The sequence below is a fragment of the Lepeophtheirus salmonis genome, chromosome 11, assembly GCF_016086655.4.
Source record: "Lepeophtheirus salmonis chromosome 11, UVic_Lsal_1.4, whole genome shotgun sequence".
NCBI lineage: Eukaryota > Metazoa > Arthropoda > Copepoda > Siphonostomatoida > Caligidae > Lepeophtheirus > Lepeophtheirus salmonis.
Window position 1 is genome coordinate 4,987,930 of NC_052141.2, and position 18,709 is coordinate 5,006,638.

An 18,709-nucleotide genomic window follows, 5' to 3' on the forward strand; every position below is an offset into this window, starting at 1 on the left:
AAGTTTGCCTTAAAGTCATCTTGCCTCATGGATATTTCGTCTTAATATATAAATATATGAGGTTTATCGGTAGTTATTGTTTTTTTTTTTAAATTATGCTTGTTCGTAAATCCATGAGTCTTTCCTAGTATGAATAATCCCATCATGTCTAATGATCATTACAAATAATTTGGAATCGTTTCCGAGTTTCATTATTGTTGTAACCGAATTTAGACTTTATTAAACTATATCTACAATCTATAATGATTTAATAATAATAATAGTAACTACAAACAAACATAATTAATATAAATATTTACCACCACTATTTCATATCTAGCACATGGTCTCCCGATGTTCACTACTCTTCTTTTATCGAGGTAACATTAAAGGACTATTAGAGAAAATAATCTACCCTTAGACTAGAGTCCTTTAGAAAACATTATATATATATATATATTATAAATAACAAATGGAACAATTAAAATATTGATCACATTCACCCCCTCCTAATATTTTTTTAAAATAATCTGGAGATCTTCGATCTCTTTTGGATTTTTGACTCAGATTCGGTACTAAGGGGTTGTTCTTCTATTTTTTTATTTCCTTCCTGAGATCCTATGATATCTTCCGTTTGTATTTCATTAATTCCTTCATGTAATTTTTCTGTAGTACCATGAGAAAGGTCTATCATGCTTTTTCGTGCGGAGCTAAATCTTTTAGAGAGACAGTTTTTTATCACCTTAAGGGAGACGTACGACAGCATAATCTGGGTTTGATGAGATGAGATCAACTTCATCAAGCAAAGGTTCTTACTTGCTTTGACGCACATGTCTCTTCATATACACTTTCCCAGGATTTAGTAACCACGATGGAATTGTTGAGCCTTTTGCCGGTCGCCTTTGATAAGAAAACATTCTTTCATGTGGTATACAATTGATAGTAGTGTTTAATGAAGAACGTATTGAATGTTTTTCTTATTATACTAATTTTATTACCCATATTGTCTCGGGTTCTAATTAATGACATGGTGATATTTTTTTTGTGTATGCATAGAAATTTTGGGGCATGATTCCACCATTTTTCCAACCGAAAACAACCATCTAATGCGCTGCGCTTTATAGTAATCCACATTACATATTTTGATTAAAAAATTCCAAAGGAATATCAATTTTAACCAATTCATTTATTTATATATTAAGGCGAAATATCCTTGAGGCAAAATTATATAGCGCCCATTAATATATCAATCATCCATGGAATATTCCTCAGAACCAAGTGCTGTAAATCCTTCATTTAAAATGAGTAATCTCATTTTTTGGTTAGACTTTGTATAATTTGCTTGTACAAGTTACAACTTGTACACACCATGCAAAATGGGGTGTTTAAGATGAAAGATATCAATGGTACGCAATCAATGATATGATTATATACATATATATTATAAAATGAGTTAAGACGATTTAAAATAATAATACAATGAAATATATCCTAAATATGATGCTGGTTTGAATAGATTAATCAATGAGTTTATCACGAGCAATGACATGATCCTGGAACTTGACCATAAAAGTAGTTCCTTTATGCCAATGAGCACTGACTTTAGCTGGAAAGTTACAACCGTCCAAAACGGCTTCAATGATCCCTGCAGCAAATGATGCGCAGTTCAGACTCCCTTTATCCTTGGGTACGGATATATAACGATTTAAAAGTGGCTCGGACTCAATGATGTAATAAGTCTTTTCATCATCGTTCGCATGCTCCAATTTATCAGCCTCCTTCCCAAAAAGAGCCTTCCAAAGTGTGGACTTCACAGTGAGGAGAACATTGAGTAACTTGATTTCTCTCTTGGCTGAAGGTCTATCTCGTATCAATATTAAATCCAGGCAACGAGCACCGATTTCCCAACCATGGGCGTGCAAATGGTTTTGTAGTTCTGATACAGTCGAGCTTCGGGACTGATAATACTGAACAATTTCGGAGAAGAGGAGAGCGAATGCTGATGAAGATACTTCTTGCTTCCCACGACTGAGACTCTTGTCCAAAATGCTTGTCTTGGGACGAATCACGGGATTACTATTTGTTATATTCATATCGGATTTCTCTATCTTATAATAATAATATATTTTTTAAATATCTGTCAAATTCCTCTTATTTTTATATAAATAAAAGAATACAACTAATAAAACTCTTTGTAGCTAGCCTGCCTATATTATTAACGTCATCTGCAACCTTCGAAAACGACGTCAAAAACAATTCACTCCACCTAGCGCCTTTTTTGTTAACAACAGATAACTACTTCGATTTTGAAAAGATGATTAAGTTTCAAAATACATAATGATAATTACTAATTGAAGATGTGAAAATGGTCGAAATCCTTCTGAATATAAATCAATAAGAAAATTTTATGTATCTACTGTAACGCTCGTTGCCGCTAATACCTTTAAATTTTCAAAATAGGAGTAATCTATTAAGGAATTACTTCTTCAGTCAAAACATAACAGAAGTATCTAATAACCTAATTATACTTCTTTATCATAGAAAGATATACTTGGAATTTAATACTGGGGCTAACAATGAGTGAAATATTTTTTTTTCGCAGAGATAACATATTTTAGCAGAAAGGGCAGTATTCTAAGGATTTCAAAGATTAAGTAGTAATAGGATTTGCTTAATCTAGTGACTCCCAACCTGGGATCGTCTGAGGTTTTGTCCTCTGTGGTGTATCGTCAAGGGCTCCAACATAGATTACATAAATTTCATTTGGTTGAGCACGTTTAACATATCCCTAAATTATGCATAAAGTTTGAAGTGATAAAAAGATTGGGAACCCATGGCTTAATCACACACATTATTAGTTAATTATATAAGTTTTGGAACCAATCCATTTCGTTCGATTGGTATAAATACAGATTACAGGCTTCTTGTTGTTTTTTGATTCAAAATAATAGTTATAAATTGACTTCGACTAAATTTCCCGAGTATCATGTAACAATGAAGAATTTGACCATTTCTATGGTTTTCTTTAGTTGATGGAAATTTATGTTTAAGAGGAAAATAATTTACAGGAGATCGGGAAACTTTTAACTTCTTTTTGGAGACATTTGTGATCTATAAAATTAACCATAATTTAACTGTGAAACGAATGATTAATAAACTATTGACTTTTATTTCAATTTTTTCACCCGTTTAAGCATACCTACAAGGCCACTGTCCTTCATTTCTTAATTCAATTTTTAAAAATAAATTCCATTGAGGACATCCACATTTATTACATAAAACCATAATAAATATTATAAAAAATATATTAAATAAATGACTCGAAATATTAAGTAATTAAATAACATTTTCTCCAAGCCAGGATCGAATAGTTTCAGAATGCTTTTCAATGAATTGCATATTATTTTCCACTGTTTCAATAGCAATTTTTCTGTAGTTTTCTCCAGCACCAGCCTCGGGATATTTAGCAAAAAAATCCTTCATTTCTTGGAGTCGTTCCTGAGAGGAAAACCCTGAAGTGGCTGTTGAAATGAAACGACCAAAGAGACGATCATTCAAGGTGAATCTGTCAACAAGATACTCCCATTCATTCCTCAAAAAATCCCAAACGATTGACTCGCCAACAACATTCCTAGATATCACTGAAAGGAGTGTAAAATAATCTTGTCTTCGAACGATTTCCTCATCTTTAGCCATTTGGATAAACTTTCTAAGAATTTCAGGATTTTTCGAAGAGGATAGACCAACTTCAAGAACAGCACGGCGTTGAGCATTTTTTTCAGCCTTATAGAGCTCCAATAACCAATTCCAGGATTCATCATCATGTGGGAGACCATAACGACAAACAATGGCTTTGAAATTTGGAACAGGTTCTTTTCCAGAGTCCTTCCAATCCAAAAATTGTTTCTTTGCCGTAGAAAGACAGTCTTGATGACCTATTCTACATGCCAATGCAATTACTCTTTTCCTCAACTGTTTGACATCATGAGTTCCGGATCCATCATTCCAACCCAAATCAGCGTACAAGTCTTGAATTAAAGATTTTTCAAATGAAAATAATCCTTCTTTGATGTCATTTACATTTTGGAAAATTGAATTTAGGAAATATAATTCATTAATGGCTGCTTCCCAGGGAGCCAAAGATCTTTCTATGTTCAAATAACGAATTAAACTCAAGGGTACTTTCATGGAAAGTCTATCAGCTGTACTCTTAGCTAAGCTAAACGCATCATTAATCAATCCAGTCTTATCAGAAACTGATAGAATGCTTGGGGATTTAATTAATAAATCAATGAATTGTTGCCAGACATCTGGAGAGTAGTTCACTCGGTAGTAGCCCCTTTGTTCTACATTAAATTTGACCCACTCTGCAGATGAATTAATTTCAATGTGTGAATCTTCAACATGGATCCAAGATTGATCTTTCTTTCCATTTGAATCAACATAAGTGACAGGCACTTCCCATTTATAATCAAAATCGGATGGAGTATCATTCACAGCAGCATCTGGGTTCTGAAGAAACCTCTCTTGAACAATTTTATAAGTATTATTAGCCGATTTTGTTACAGTCAGTACAGGATAGCCTTTTTGCATGGTCCAAGTACTCATTATTTTAGTAATATCAAGTCCTAAGGAAGAAGCGGAAGTTAATTCGTCGAATAGATTTTGTGTTACGACTGTTTTATATGAGTATTTTTTAAGAAAATTTGATATTCCTTTACGGAAGTCTTCTGGACCCATAAAATTTTCCATCATTCTGATCACAGATGAGCCTTTGTTGTAAGAAATAGCATCAAATACGGCAGTGATTTGATCTGGATTATCAACTTTGACAACTATGGGATGAGAGGCTGTTGTTGCGTCTAATCTAAATACATAGATTATTAGTGGATAAAACATCATTACGAATAGATATTGATTTCTTGAAAAAAACAAAAACACTTACTTAAGAACAGAGTGCATAGTATCAGTCAAAAATTTGGAGTCCGTATCCCAGTCAGATTCATAGCTCTTAAGTCCTTTGTATTGAATATAAGAGGCAAATCCTTCATTGAGCCATAAGCTAAAATACATTCATTCAATAAGTAAACATCATATATTGAAAGAAAAAAAGAACCTACTCATTCCACCAAGCAACCGTAACTAAATTTCCAAACCATTGATGAGCAAGCTCATGGGCAATCACGTTAGCCACCCGTTCCCTATTATCCGCTGAGCTAGTTTTGTTATCAAAAATAAGAGCAGTCTCCCTATAAGTAATAAGACCCCAATGCTCAGTAGCTCCGGAAGGATACTCCGGTATAGCAGCCATATCAAGCTTTGGCAAAGGGAACTTGAGCTAAAATAAATGTAACAATATATCACAATTTTATTGGAAACATGACGACGCATCTTACTCCAAAATAAGACTGATAATACGCCACAACATGAACTCCAACGTTCAGTGCATACTCCAGTTTGTCCATTTGAAGCTCAGAGCCATAAACACGGAAGCGAGTATCAAAACCCTCAACAGCCTTTTCCATATACTCATACTCAGAGACCATAAAGACTACTAAATATGTGACCATAGGAACGGATTTTTCAAATTTAACCTCTGTCATCTCAGAGGATGGATATCCCTCCTTGATTTCACTCACTGGCATGTTAGACAAGGCAATATATGACTCCTCCTTGGGTTTAACGACAGTGATTGTATACGTAGATTTGAAACTTGGTTCATCAAAGCAAGGGAATGCTCTCCTCGCATAGGTTGGTTGGAATTTTGAGCTCACCATCGTTCTTTTTATTCCTTTTTCATCAATATAGGATGAGCGGTAAAATCCGATAATTCCATTATCCAATCGCCCAATAAATTCCAAATTCAAACGATACTTCCCTGGTTGTATCATTTCATTCGTTTTGACAACCCAAAATTCATTGGGTTTGTACTCAAAGGAAGACTCCAGTGATACTTTTTCTCCATTATCATCATTGATAAGCTCTGTTGAAGTAATGTTGAGGAAATTGATATGAGTCACAAGGAAATCCCTTGGAGCTCGAACATCGATAGAAATGGAGACGCGTCCCTCGAACGTAGTACCATTCATATCTGGGTGAAGATACAAATCATAGTGAAGAGGATATGTATCGGATGGAATTCGGTAATTGGTTTCCCATGATTTGGACAGTGTCATTGCACTTAATATTTCTAGAAGATCAAAAAATGAAGTTAGCTAAGTGCATGAGATTTTATATATAAAAAATAATCAATTATAATAATCATACATCGCATATCTAATGGCTTTAAGAGGGGAAAAGTAAATAGCTATTTACATAGTCCTATGAGGATATTTTATCATCTATAAGTGATAACATAAATATTCAAATATAGGATCCGTCAAATGAAGGAAATCTTTTAATAAAATTTTGAAATATATTTTAGAAAGATAGAATTGAAAATCGGGAAAAGATGTGTTGTATTTTACAATTATTTTATGTATAAGTCGTCAAGACTGATTGGTTGATTAATGGATGGATTGGGCAGGGATTTAACTCCTCCCCAAGGGGCAAGTCCTTACTCCAAAAGAGCCACATGTTGTCTTTGTATTCTCAATGGAGCTTTGACTGTTGAGTGTTGAGTACACACGAATCTCACACTCAATAAAATAACTGATACTGCAAATACTCATTTTATCAGTTATGATTCTAAACATATGATTCATTTTATCTATGATTCAATATTGACAATCAATTGTCAATTTCAACGCCTTCTCAATTCTCATAAAGCTCTTACGTTAGAAGTTGATAAAGTATATTATATATCAATTGAACATATATAATATACATATTCAACTCTCTTGGAATAACATTGACATAGATTCAAAAATTGAGGCCTTTCATACTCACAAGCAACCGGTTTCTTAGGCAAGTGAAGGGGGATGACGCTATTGAAGTTTAACTGTATCAAAATGATCGGTAAATAAAAATAAATGTCATTAAATACATAAGTATGCAGCTTACGCACGGTATATATAGTAGCTGTAAAGACATTTAAGACGTGACGTCATTTCAGGAATGATTTGAAATAAGATATCGCCCGGACCTGTAACTATTTCTATAAATCCCATTAATAAAACGATCTTGAACAAAAATGAAGAAACAGATAAAATCCCACTAATATTTTTTTACTTCCTAGAATATATCATGGGTACAAGTTGTAACTTGTATGAAAACATTGTAGAAGTTACAACTTCTTCGTCTTAAAATGCATTATTTAATTACAACATTGATCACTCTAATTACCAACTATTTATTATTACTATCATTTCAATTTGGAACAATTAAAATTACATAGCTAAAAATATCTGTGTATCACTTAAACTTTATAGTGTACCACATAATACTTATATTTGAGTTATTTGTATCATAATAATTAAAAATTACAATAGAAATATAGCAATCATCCATGGAACATTCAATTACTGCATGTTCCTCATTCAAAGTAGGGCGAATCCTTCATTTAAAATTAGTCGTTATCTCATTTTTTGGTTGTGACTTGTACAATTTGCTTGTGGAAGCTAGAACTTGTACACAACCTATACATACATCCCAATATTTAAATACATATTTGAGTCTAATATTCGGTCTTATTATTCAAATTATTGGGATGAGTTAAGATACTCAAGAATTGTAACTAATGTTTAAAACTTTTTATTGATTGGCTAGACTTATATTTGCTCCCATATCGTCCTTTTCAAATAAAATCTATCAATTTCTCATTCTTTTTATTGAAAGGATAAATTTTGGCTACTTTCAGTGCAATTTGAAGCACAACTAAAGGGTTCACTAGAATAATTTGTTGATAGAAATTCACAATAATTCGTATAAAAATAAAAGTATATACGTATAAATTTTAAGAAAAAAAGATTCTAGCTTGCTTTTGTATGGACAGGTCACTAATACTAATTTATTAATCAATATAATTTATAACAGACAAGGGCATTATTTTTTTCTTTCAGTCAATTGAATGACTTATCTTCAACCATATATATATAAGTCGAATTCAAGAGCAAATAGAGTTCAGTTCCATATAAAAAATTTTATGTGAGGAGGATCATTCTTTTGTATAATTCTTTCGACACATATCCAGGCTTGTCAACAGAACAGATTTTTGTTTTAAAATAAGAACGCCATTACGCTAAAAATGATATTTTAGCGTTCCGTTCTAATAGATCATAGTTATGTACATCGGAAGGGGTGTAGTTGTCCACGGGATAAGTATCCAAGAAAAACGAATTCAGGGGCAATTTTTGAAATTGGGGAGGGACTTAAAGCCTCCTCCCCTGCAGACACCCCTGATACCAATATTCATGTAAATGCAGTAATAATTTAATTTATCTTGTGCTCAATGAAAAACATTCTCATGTTCTTAATTATTTCAAGAGTACTTTACAGCCAAAAAACAAGGACGCACACAACATTTTAGGTATGGGTTTTAAAGTACTTCACATTGAATTAGATATTATGTTCAAAGTTACTGGCTGCAATCAAGATTAATAGTAATACTATTAATCTTGGGTGTATTTATTTCTTCAATGTCGCCTACATGTCGGAGTTTAGTTCTAAACAACTATTTATTTTTATAAAAATATACGAATTCATATATTCAAAGGTGCAATCCTTTATATTTATAAAATGACAGACATTATTTCAAAGAGATATTAGGGTCAATTATAGGCCTTGAATTCAAATTTCTGGGATGAATTGATATACCCAAGATTGTTAGCTGTAGTTTAAAACCTTTGTTTTAACTATTCAAGGTTGATAGAAGTACTTGGTTAGATCATCATGTAATCGGGCTTGCTAAATTTTCAATTGAATGTATCGTACCGATTGCAGGGCAAGACAAGCAGATTTTGACAAAACACGCAACCAATCATAGTCTATGACGTCACTATTAAGAGTTGGTCTTAAGTTATATAAGATATATTTTAATTATTAATTATGACTTAATTCATTTATATTTACATATAGGATTAAGAGGAGATGGATATAAATCACGACGGACATAGCTATTCTACTTCTGTTAAAATAAATGGTAATAAAAATATTACATATTGGGCGAGAACTAAAAAACTAGAAAATTTTAACAGTCATTATCACTTGTAGATATTTTTATTTTAAGGGATTTTTATTGTAAACTTTTGAAGCAATAGGTGGTCATTCAATAATTTTCTACACTTTTTATTCAATATGTTCCTAAATTCTATTCTAAATGATGGCTTCAATAGGGGGACGAACGGAAACACAGCTGGCCTTGATGAAGTCTTAGAACAAGTGGTTTCACTTTTCTATGATCACGGCCATAAGGGCATCGAAATTTGAGTGAGAAGTATCTTTCGTCTTGCCCTCCAAGAGGCACCAAACAGCAAAGTTTAGGGGGTTCAATTCGGGTGAGGACGAAGGCAAAAAGCCAACCATGTTCTCCTTACAGAAATGCTGTACCTTTTTGAACGTGTGTCTTGGATATACACATAGTTGTCCCTGGAGAACGTGCTCCTTAACCATGGTAAGACATGATTCTTGAGGACATTGTAGTAGATGTCTCATTGGCCTAGAAGAAGTTTGGAGGCATCTTTCCTCCGTCGGACGCCACGGCGCCGAGGAACATGACCTGAGCTGGATGTTTGGTCCTGAGGGTTCCTTCAACCTGAGCTCTTAATTCATCTAAGAAGCAATCATTTCTCCTGTTCAGAACAGCGTTCCCTGTGAAGATCTTTTGTCAGAGATTGACTTGTGCGCGGAGGAGATCGCACACCCTCTGCCAAACGGCATCGGACATTTCCCATCGCACAGAAACAAAACAAACATTTAATTCTAGCTTTTTGTCAGTTCTTTCGAATAGCGCCAGATAAAAAATTATCAGACTTTTAGAACTGAGGCTAGACGGCCTCAAAGAGGATTCTAATTTTTGAGTCCTCGCCCTGTATATACCAAGGGTGATATTCGAATGTGGGCTTTAGATCTTTGAACTCAATCGTTATTTGTTAGCATTTCTTAATCCTTCTTATCTATAGTAGATTCATATTTAACCACTGATACGGAATAATATTTGATAGAAGTATTAATATATAATTGATTCAATAGATTAGAATATTTATTTTATGTTTGTGTAAATATTGGCATGTCAAAAAAGTAAAGTAGGTTACAAATTAAAGTAATTTTTTTTTAAATAATAGTATTTGATAGTCCCCAGACATCCCCGTTTTTGGAAGTGTGTATCCAGCTGTATGCAAGGGCGTCCCCCACTTCCCAAAAAAATAAGGGATTTTATTCTTTTTACTATAAAATTTCATATTCTTTTTCAAAAATTAAATATTTGAAATTTAATTTAATTTTTCAAATTTTTTCAAAAAAAATTAACTTGCTGTAAATAGCTATGGATTTCAGAAATCTTTTTTCTAATTATTTTATATTAGAATTTAATTTTTGAAATTTTTTTTCCAAAAATTTAATTTAAACAGCTAAGGATTTTTGAAATTTTTCTCCAAAAAATTTCATATTTAGGATATATATTCCCAGAAAAATTAATTTTTGTGAATATCTGTGAATTTTTGAAAATTTTTTCCTAAAGATTTAATTTTGAAATTTTAATTTTTGAAAATTTTTTCCTAGAGATTTAATTGTGAAATTTTTTTCCGAGAATTTAATATTTTAATTTTTGAAATTATTTCCAAAAAGTTTAATTTTTTGTGAAGAGCTGCAGATTTTTGAAAATTTTTCTCTAATTTTTCCAAAAAGTTTAATTTAAATAACAAGCCCCTGCCCAAAATTTGATCATGTAAAACCTTTAAAGAGCCTACTGAAAAGATCCCCGCTTTCAGTAGGATAGAAAGCTTTACTGATAAGTAGACCAAGGATTTATGAGCAATCGCTCAAAAATTGCTCACTTTGATTTTGTTTTGTTTTTGAAAAACTGCTTATTTCACTCTTTTTTGTATGAAAATGGTTCATTTTTCTAAACTGGTATGAAATAATTCAGAAAGTTTGTGTTCAAGTTAGATTGTACAACAGCTTTTGATGATTATTTAATTATATTTTTCGATGGAAAATATACCTCCCAAAATTCTCTTTCATCAGGCTCTCTTTTTGGAGGTAAAGTAAGTATATGTTAAAATTGGGTTTAGGATTACATGATGGGATAAGTGAGAGAGCCAGATTTCGACAACAGCCAGAGGAAGGATAAATTTGGGACAAAATAATCCCCATTGAATCTTTCAACATATGAATAAATACATTTTAGCCAAATTGATCTTCCATTTATGCAAGAGGTGTGACGTAATACAGGTGTGTGCGTCTAAAACTGAACACTCCTTTAAATTTTACGCCATGCACATATTCGTGATTCTATTGAGTTGAAACCGGTTTATACTTCGAGGCAAGGGTCTTGACTAGTTATAAACAAAACTCCAGCCAAATCTAAATAGCAAACGTGAAACAACAGCCGATAATATGGAGAGACGTCGAGTCGCAATTTTGAAACTCCCACTGCAATTGCCAAGGCTCTGAACTGCAGCCGCACCACCGTTTACAGTGTAGTAGCCAAAGGGACTCCTGAGGCGACCACAAGATCTAAGTCAAGGCCTCTAAGGTCGGACAAAATGGTTGCTGCCGTGAAAAGTCTGTCGAGGACCGTCAGCGGCCTCTCCAGGGAGTTCAATGTCAGCAGAAGGAAAAAGACTTCTGAAGATTTTGCCAACTTTAAATTTCCTTTGACTATTAATATGGACGTCTTTTAGTATGTTTGAAACTTCCAATACTGATCAAAGGCAAAAAAATAATGGACGCAAATATTTATAAAATCTTGATTTGTCGATATAATTTAGCAAAATTTATGAATAAATTATAATAAATTTAATGGAAAACTAATTACTTTCATTTATTCTTATAAAACTGTAATTTTCTATATAGTACGAATTGCTCAATTTGTATATTTTGGGTGTTCATTTTTCAAAAACTTTTCATTTGTGCAAAAAAAAATCGTTAAAAAATCTTAAGTCTAGTGATAAGTATTTTAAGTTCATAATGGCGTCACACATTAAACAATTCTTCTCAATAATGTTTATTGATCCTAGCAAGTTCCTCTCTATGTATCTTCGTTCCGACGTGACTATATGGAGGGACAGAAATAACAGTATCTTAGGGGTTCAAATAAGAGTTCCCATAACGTTATAAAATTTGATGTTATTTGTGGAGTATCCAATCATCGTCCTTTATTATTCCTTCTCATTAGCAGATGGAATAAGTTACTGGAGGAAGCATTCGGGTCTTGTAATGACTTATGTGTAACCTCTGCCAGTATTTTGGGGCAGGAACATTCTGCATTCAAATAATAGCGATTATGTATTATTATTGTGTAATTATTGTGACTTAATTCTTTTCACTAGGATAGAGGATCTGCTTCTTTGTCGAAAGAATAGAAAACTTATCTAACTCTAAGAGTAGTCCCTGCAAGTTGTACAACGTCTTACAATCCTCAAGGGGACGGACAGGTAGAACGATATAACGGCATTGTTTGGAAGGCTGTGACAGCAACTCTCAAGTCTGGGGAGCTGTCAATCGAAGAATGGGAATTATAACTCTACGAAGATCCATGACCTATCAGAGGCTTACTTTATACTCCTGCTAATTAGACTCCGCACGAAAGGGTGTTTAATTATGAACGGAATATGGGTCTTCATCAGACAATACCAACATATTTATTAGAAACAGAGACTGTTCTTCTTGAAAATTACGTGAGAAGCAATCTTTTAATTGAAGAGGTTGACTTAATAGGAGTGAATTCTACGTACGCCCGTATCTGCTTCGAAAATGGAAGATAAACAACAGTACCCCTGCAGAATTTGGCTCCGGGATCGGAGGTAGTGTGTGAAAGAAATGAGAATACAGTAAAATAAGTGGATGATGAAAAAACATTGAGGACTGTCACGTCCTGGATAATGATAATACAGAGCCCAGGAGATCTAATAGAGAACGACGCCGTCTCTCCTTTTGAGGAATAGACAATGTTAGAATTCTCAATGTGCGTTTGTTTATCCTCTTGGCGTTAAAAAATAGCAATTTACGATGAACTGTTGATTGTTGTGAACTGAATATTCAATTACTTATTACTATTAAGTAATTTGTTACATATTACGAAGTGGGAAATATAACATTTTTAAGTTTTCAAGCCCTTTTTCATAAGCATTATTGCATCCCATGACGGAATAGTAACAATAGGGCTTCTTTTTACGATTTTGAACACTCATGACCCATTTGACTGTTATTACTTATTAGTAATATGTAATATTGAATATTCGATATTATGTTCGCAACAATCATATACAATTTATTGTATATTGCTATTTTTCACCATCAGGGGATAAACAAACGCAGATTCAGAGTTCTAACATTGTCTATAGATAATTAAATAAAAATTAAACAATTGACACTGTGATATATTAAATTAAGGGTAGGATAATGGGGTGTTATTATTGTGTCTATCGTTTTGTAGAGATTGGTTAATTAAATGTATTTAGTTGATATTGTGTGTGCGTATAAAAATATTTATGTATATAAAGATTTTTTAGTTGATTATTACAACAATAATTGTCTTGGGTTTGAATCTTTCAAGCATGGGAGTGAACTTTCCTACCAAGGTGAAAGCTGGGGCTTGTTTGTGTTTTAAAAATAAAGGCTTAGACTAGGGAAAACTTGGATTGTTTACATTGTTAGTACCTACTAACTATTCACCTGGGTGATTATAACTTCCTTTTGTATCAACATAATGAAGCTTTATCTTTTAAACACCGCAATTATTGATGGGACCCCTTCATTTGTGCTTATGATTAAAGTAAATATTATTCAAAATTATCTACAACCCTTCCCAGCGAATCGTGACTAAAACTTTGGAAACTCCGATGTCGAACCTCATTCTACTCTGAGTCCAACAAAGATTTACACTTATAACTCAATAATTAGTCCTCAGGGGGTACTCTCCGTCTTTTATAATCACGTACAAATGTTCAATTCGGTTTCGTGGAGGGTCGTCCAAGAAACCAAATGTCATTGGTATAATACATTCATTCAGTCGAATTTTGTCATAATTGAATAACTATATGTACTCGGAGTTGCCCGAGATTCAGTTCACGGAGGAGGAACATATGTGCACCGTAATTATGTTTCTAATAATTAACTAATAATAAATGACAAATTAGTAACACCCCTGGGCTGACAATGCGTTAAATCTATGACTTGGAAGAAACTAGAGGATTCGAAGAAGGATATCACATAAAGACTCCCGGAAGATCAGGTACGCGAACTTCATCGAGAAGATGCACACCATCATTGACCAGTGACCGATGAGGTCCTTCGCCTCTATTGGAAAAGGAAATTGAAGTCAGAGACAAGACAGTTTGGGCATTTATTAACGAGGATCTCAAATACCAGTCTTGCAAGATGCAAACAAGATCAAAAATAAGGTCTTCGTCATCAAGGCCTGCTCCCACTTCAGAGGCACCATCAAGGCTGAGGGCAATTATATCCAGCAAGTCCAAATACATATGATCTACAATGACTTTGTTTTTTATTTGAAATATTTTTATTAAAAATTACGTATTTTAACTGTTGTTTTTTTTAATACGAGAGGGCGCAGATTTTTTGTTCGAGCCCTGTATGCAAAAGTTGTGATTTTTTACTAGTTGTAACTTGAATAAGCAAATTGTACAAGTTATAACCAGTAAAAGGAAATACTAATTTTAAATTTAGGATTTACAGTACTTTGGATGATGATCATTTAATGATTTAATATTCCATGAATGATCGAATGATTAATAGTCTCATTTTGGAATATTTTAATACACATCACTATCTTATAAATATTTTGTGGTACATTATAGAGTTCTAGTGTTCGCAGTAATTACATTACTGATAAATAAATAATAACAATGTAATTTTAATAGATCAAAATCAAATAATGGTATGAATATATGTGTTTGTAATTAGTATGATGAATGTTGACATTAAATAATGCATTTTAAGACAAAGAAATTGCAACTTGTTCAATTTGCTTATACAAGTTGTAACTTGTACAACCATTACAACTTGTACAGAGCATATATGGGAATACACGACGAGGAATCAACAAGAAATTGTAATCCAATTATGGTATTGTGACAGTCTTTATTTAGGACTGAAGACTGCACAGTCCTGTCCAGTCCAGCTCAGTCCTGCATATCAGTACTAAAACTTATAAAGTTCGGTACTTAATGACGTCATCCAACTATTTTTCTTCTTTTTTTAATCAGTTCTTATACTGACAGTCTGAAGTAAAGGTCCCGAGGACTGATAAGTCCGCTCATAAGACATGACTGGACCGAATAAATAAGTATTGACGCAACAATGATTAATTACAAGTACAGGGTTGATTTTATCTACTGGTACACATTTTATTATTTTCAATCCGGCATGATATTGGTCCAAAATCACGGAGGAAGACAGCAAGACATCTTATCTCTGAACAGAGCAAGCTGAGACGGTTGGAAAGAGCCAAAAAAGATTCTAAATTTTCTCAAGGCCAACAATAATTTGTGAAAAGCTTTTCTCTTTCCTGATGAAAAAAATTTCACAGCTGATGCCACTGTAAATCACGTGGCCAGCACAGACGAAGTCTACACTCCAATTTTTGTAGAGAGGAAGGAGAGGATGTTCACATCAAACTTATGAATAAGAAAGATCTCCGTGTCATTGCGCCACTTAGGCCCAGGTCTTGCTAAGAGACAACTTTTTGAAATTTTCGTACCTCAACATGTGGCCATACTACTCTCCAGACCTGAACCCCTTGGACTACTCTATCTATGTGCTTCTGGAGGAGAGGGCGTATGCTACACCTCACAGGAGTGTCCAGTCTCTAGAAGCTTCCATCAAGAAGGAGTGGACCAAGCTCGAGTCTGACTAAATAGTCAATATTCATTAACAAATCACAAAGTTATGCCGAGCACTATTTTTGGATGATTTTGTTAAATACATTTTTTCACAAAACCTCTCATTTAAATTTTACTAGATAAGATCAACCATATATATTATAACTATGTCATTTCAGCTGTCGTAGTTGCCATAAATGACCAGTAAGGACTGGTCCTTTGACTGACATATTTTATTAAGACCGGACTGATAGGAATGCAGTCTTTTTAGTTTGTTTAGACCCGTGCAACACTATTTTTGAGTCATTTATAATAAGAAAGTGTCTCTCAAATATAAATAGATTTTATCATGTCATTATAAAATTATTTAATTAACTGTCCTATATGTATGTGCATTACTATTTCTTTGTAAAGATCAAGTCGAGAGATTTGCCTTTGTCAGTTATATTTTCAAATACTATTGCCTAATACATCTATTTTCTATTCATAAAACATAATATTAAATAGAAATAATCTTAGCAAAGACAGAGTTTTAAAAAAAAAATCCGGTTAGAAATTAATTATATGGCATATAGTTTCAGATATAATAATATATGGCCATGTGCTACTGAGTAATGGTATTTGTAACACACCAAAGGAATGAAAATCCCACATGACCTCTTTCTACGCTTGACGGAGATTTAATTAATTGCCCTAGTGTGACGTAAATTAATTTTCTTTTTAAAACAAATCCACAAATGTAACGTGATTAAAGATAATAATGTACATAGGTAGTATGCATTTTCGATTTGTAAAAAAAATGAACATCGTAGCCCTCACAATTAGTTTTGTGTCGTTCCTTATTTATTCGGTCCTGTCCAGTCATAGGACTTGTCCTACTGGTCCTTAGAAGTGTCGATCATTGGGACCGTTCCTTGAAACTTTTTTGCTTCGTCTTCTATGGGAAATGAACTTATCGGGGAATTTCCTTCATATTCATGGGTTGACTCTGCGGCACTGTTGGGTATTAAAGGATCCTGCCATAGTGAGAAAGAAGCATTATATGAAAATGGGGTTAAAGTGTTGAACATAATTACCAAAGTAGTCGAGATGTTAATCCCATTTAGGATAAGCAAACTTGATATATATAAAATATACATATGGAACCAAAAAATTATAATGAAAATTATTCATCTTTGGCGATGTTCCCCCTTTGGCGGAAATATAATCACGGCAAAGAGAGAGAGAGAGTAGTTTCTATGGGAAGGACAAAGGACGTATATTTCCGAATCGACATTAATTGCTTCAACTTCAAAGCGAGATTGAGGACTTGTCGACCCGGGGTTTTTTCGGAGAACCTTAAGCATTACCTGGCTCAAAAGAATCCGTTCAGGTGGATATTTTTGGGCAATATTAATTAAAACAAAGTACAAAGAAATTAGAGGAAGTACTATCCAGGAAAACATATTTAAAGGGCCTTTAGAACTTTTTCAAGTGACAAATAAGCTTAGCTGGTACAGGAAAAGAATGTCCAATGATGATCAAAAACCTTTTTACAAGTAAGTTAGCGAGATCCTAGGGTATGAAGAACGTGTGAACTACAAACCAAGACTGGATACAAGGAATGAGTACAAACCAAGACTGGATACAAGGAATGAGTACTATTCACTTCTCAATATTACCACTGCTGAAGAACTCAGGCCTTGGAATAAACGATGATTTGGCCTTCCAAACTTTATAACCCACAAGATGACTACTTCACTTGTTCTCCAGCATGAAGATAATAGGCGTTTTGGAGAACCAACACCTTTTTTCTTAGCTCTGGAGTTAATTAAAAATCGACGAATAAGAACGGAACTACTAGGGCCGTCAGAAATCTTAGCAGAAAAATTGGTAACCAAACGCTTGGACAGAATAGGCCTCACGAGGTTTGACTTTGATAGAAAAACACTGTTTAAAACCTTTTTACTTCATCTAAGCAAGAATGGTTCTGCTACACAATCCCTACATCATCTATTTATACGAATAAATCGAATAATGAGTATGAGATTATAAATTGTACATTCTATATCGAAAAAATATAAACGTCAGTGCACATTCTCTACGAGTGTGATAAGATAAGTGCTTTGCTACGAATGTGTGAACTAAAAATAAAAGAAAATCGACAAGTATCCACCTCAAAAACGGATTGAGTAGTGGGCATGGATCTGAATCTTCCCACGGCTTCTAAGGTCGAGGTCATCATCAGCAAAGGGCAGGGTTAATTTATTCTTGCAGATGCAACAAGAAACCCATTCCAATAAATTTGGAAGGTGTAACCGAGAAAGAAATCGACGTTTTAGCTAATTTCTCCGAACATGGTCGTTAATTAGGACTTTTAGGTGTTTGAATTAACAAAAAAAGGCTCTGATTTTTATTGTAGTTTTTCTTATTATTGAAGTAAGGTATAAGAAGTGAAATATATTCAGTTAGAATGTTTTTTTATTTTTGTTTCTCAGAATTATAAATACAGGAAATTACGGGCTTTCAAATCAAAACGCGTTCACGATAGACCTTCGGACGTCTGATGGTTATTTTCTTGTTTAGAGGAATATAATAAAAATTATCCAGCAATGGTGAACCAAATTCCAAAAAAAATTGTCATTACTGTAGAGCCAAAGGTCCATGTATTCTAAAAAATAAATTAATTGATGGAATTAAAGACTTTCGAAGGAATTTACGTGTATATTAGTTTTACAAAACTAATGAATTTCTAGCCGGATTCTCATTCTAAATAATAAATTGGATTGAATGAAAATGTACCAGGTTGT

The 18,709-nt window shown here is 33.4% G+C and overlaps 2 protein-coding genes across 3 annotated transcripts; both read right to left on the minus strand.

Annotated features, from left to right (window-relative positions):
• Nucleotides 1-1,400: 1,400 nt before the first annotated feature.
• On the minus strand, nucleotides 1,401-2,201 carry Trs31 (trafficking protein particle complex subunit 31). Its single transcript, XM_040721452.2, has one exon. It carries the CDS (start codon nucleotides 2,070-2,072, stop codon nucleotides 1,497-1,499), a length of 576 nt encoding a protein of 191 aa, XP_040577386.1. The 5' UTR covers nucleotides 2,073-2,201; the 3' UTR covers nucleotides 1,401-1,496.
• A 1,030-nt stretch (nucleotides 2,202-3,231) lies between these two features.
• Nucleotides 3,232-7,018, minus strand: LOC121125913 (glutamyl aminopeptidase). Of its 2 annotated transcripts, none has more exons than XM_040721171.2 (5): nucleotides 6,868-7,018; nucleotides 5,376-6,169; nucleotides 5,100-5,317; nucleotides 4,925-5,041; nucleotides 3,232-4,846 (listed from the first exon to the last, which is right to left on the minus strand). In XM_040721171.2, exons 2-5 carry the CDS (start codon nucleotides 6,153-6,155, stop codon nucleotides 3,316-3,318), a joined length of 2,646 nt encoding a protein of 881 aa, XP_040577105.1. In that variant the 5' UTR covers nucleotides 6,156-6,169; nucleotides 6,868-7,018; the 3' UTR covers nucleotides 3,232-3,315. The 2 variants fall into 2 exon arrangements, with proteins under 2 accessions (XP_040577105.1, XP_040577104.1); XM_040721170.2 differs by lacking the exon at nucleotides 6,868-7,018 and adding an exon at nucleotides 6,540-6,703.
• Between the last annotated feature and the right edge of the window lie 11,691 nt (nucleotides 7,019-18,709).

Bases quoted from the DNA above. Each gene is read 5' to 3' on its own strand.
- Trs31 (XM_040721452.2), bottom strand. From the start codon at position 2,072: ATGAATATAACAAATAGTAATCCCGTGATTCGTCCCAAGACAAGCATT.
- LOC121125913 (XM_040721170.2), bottom strand. The intron at 5,318-5,375 runs GTAAGATGCGTC...CATTTATTTTAG, and splicing joins ATTATCAGTCTTATTTTGGA to CTCAAGTTCCCTTTGCCAAA. The intron at 4,847-4,924 runs GTAAGTGTTTTT...CTATGTATTTAG, and splicing joins ACTATGCACTCTGTTCTTAA to ATTAGACGCAACAACAGCCT.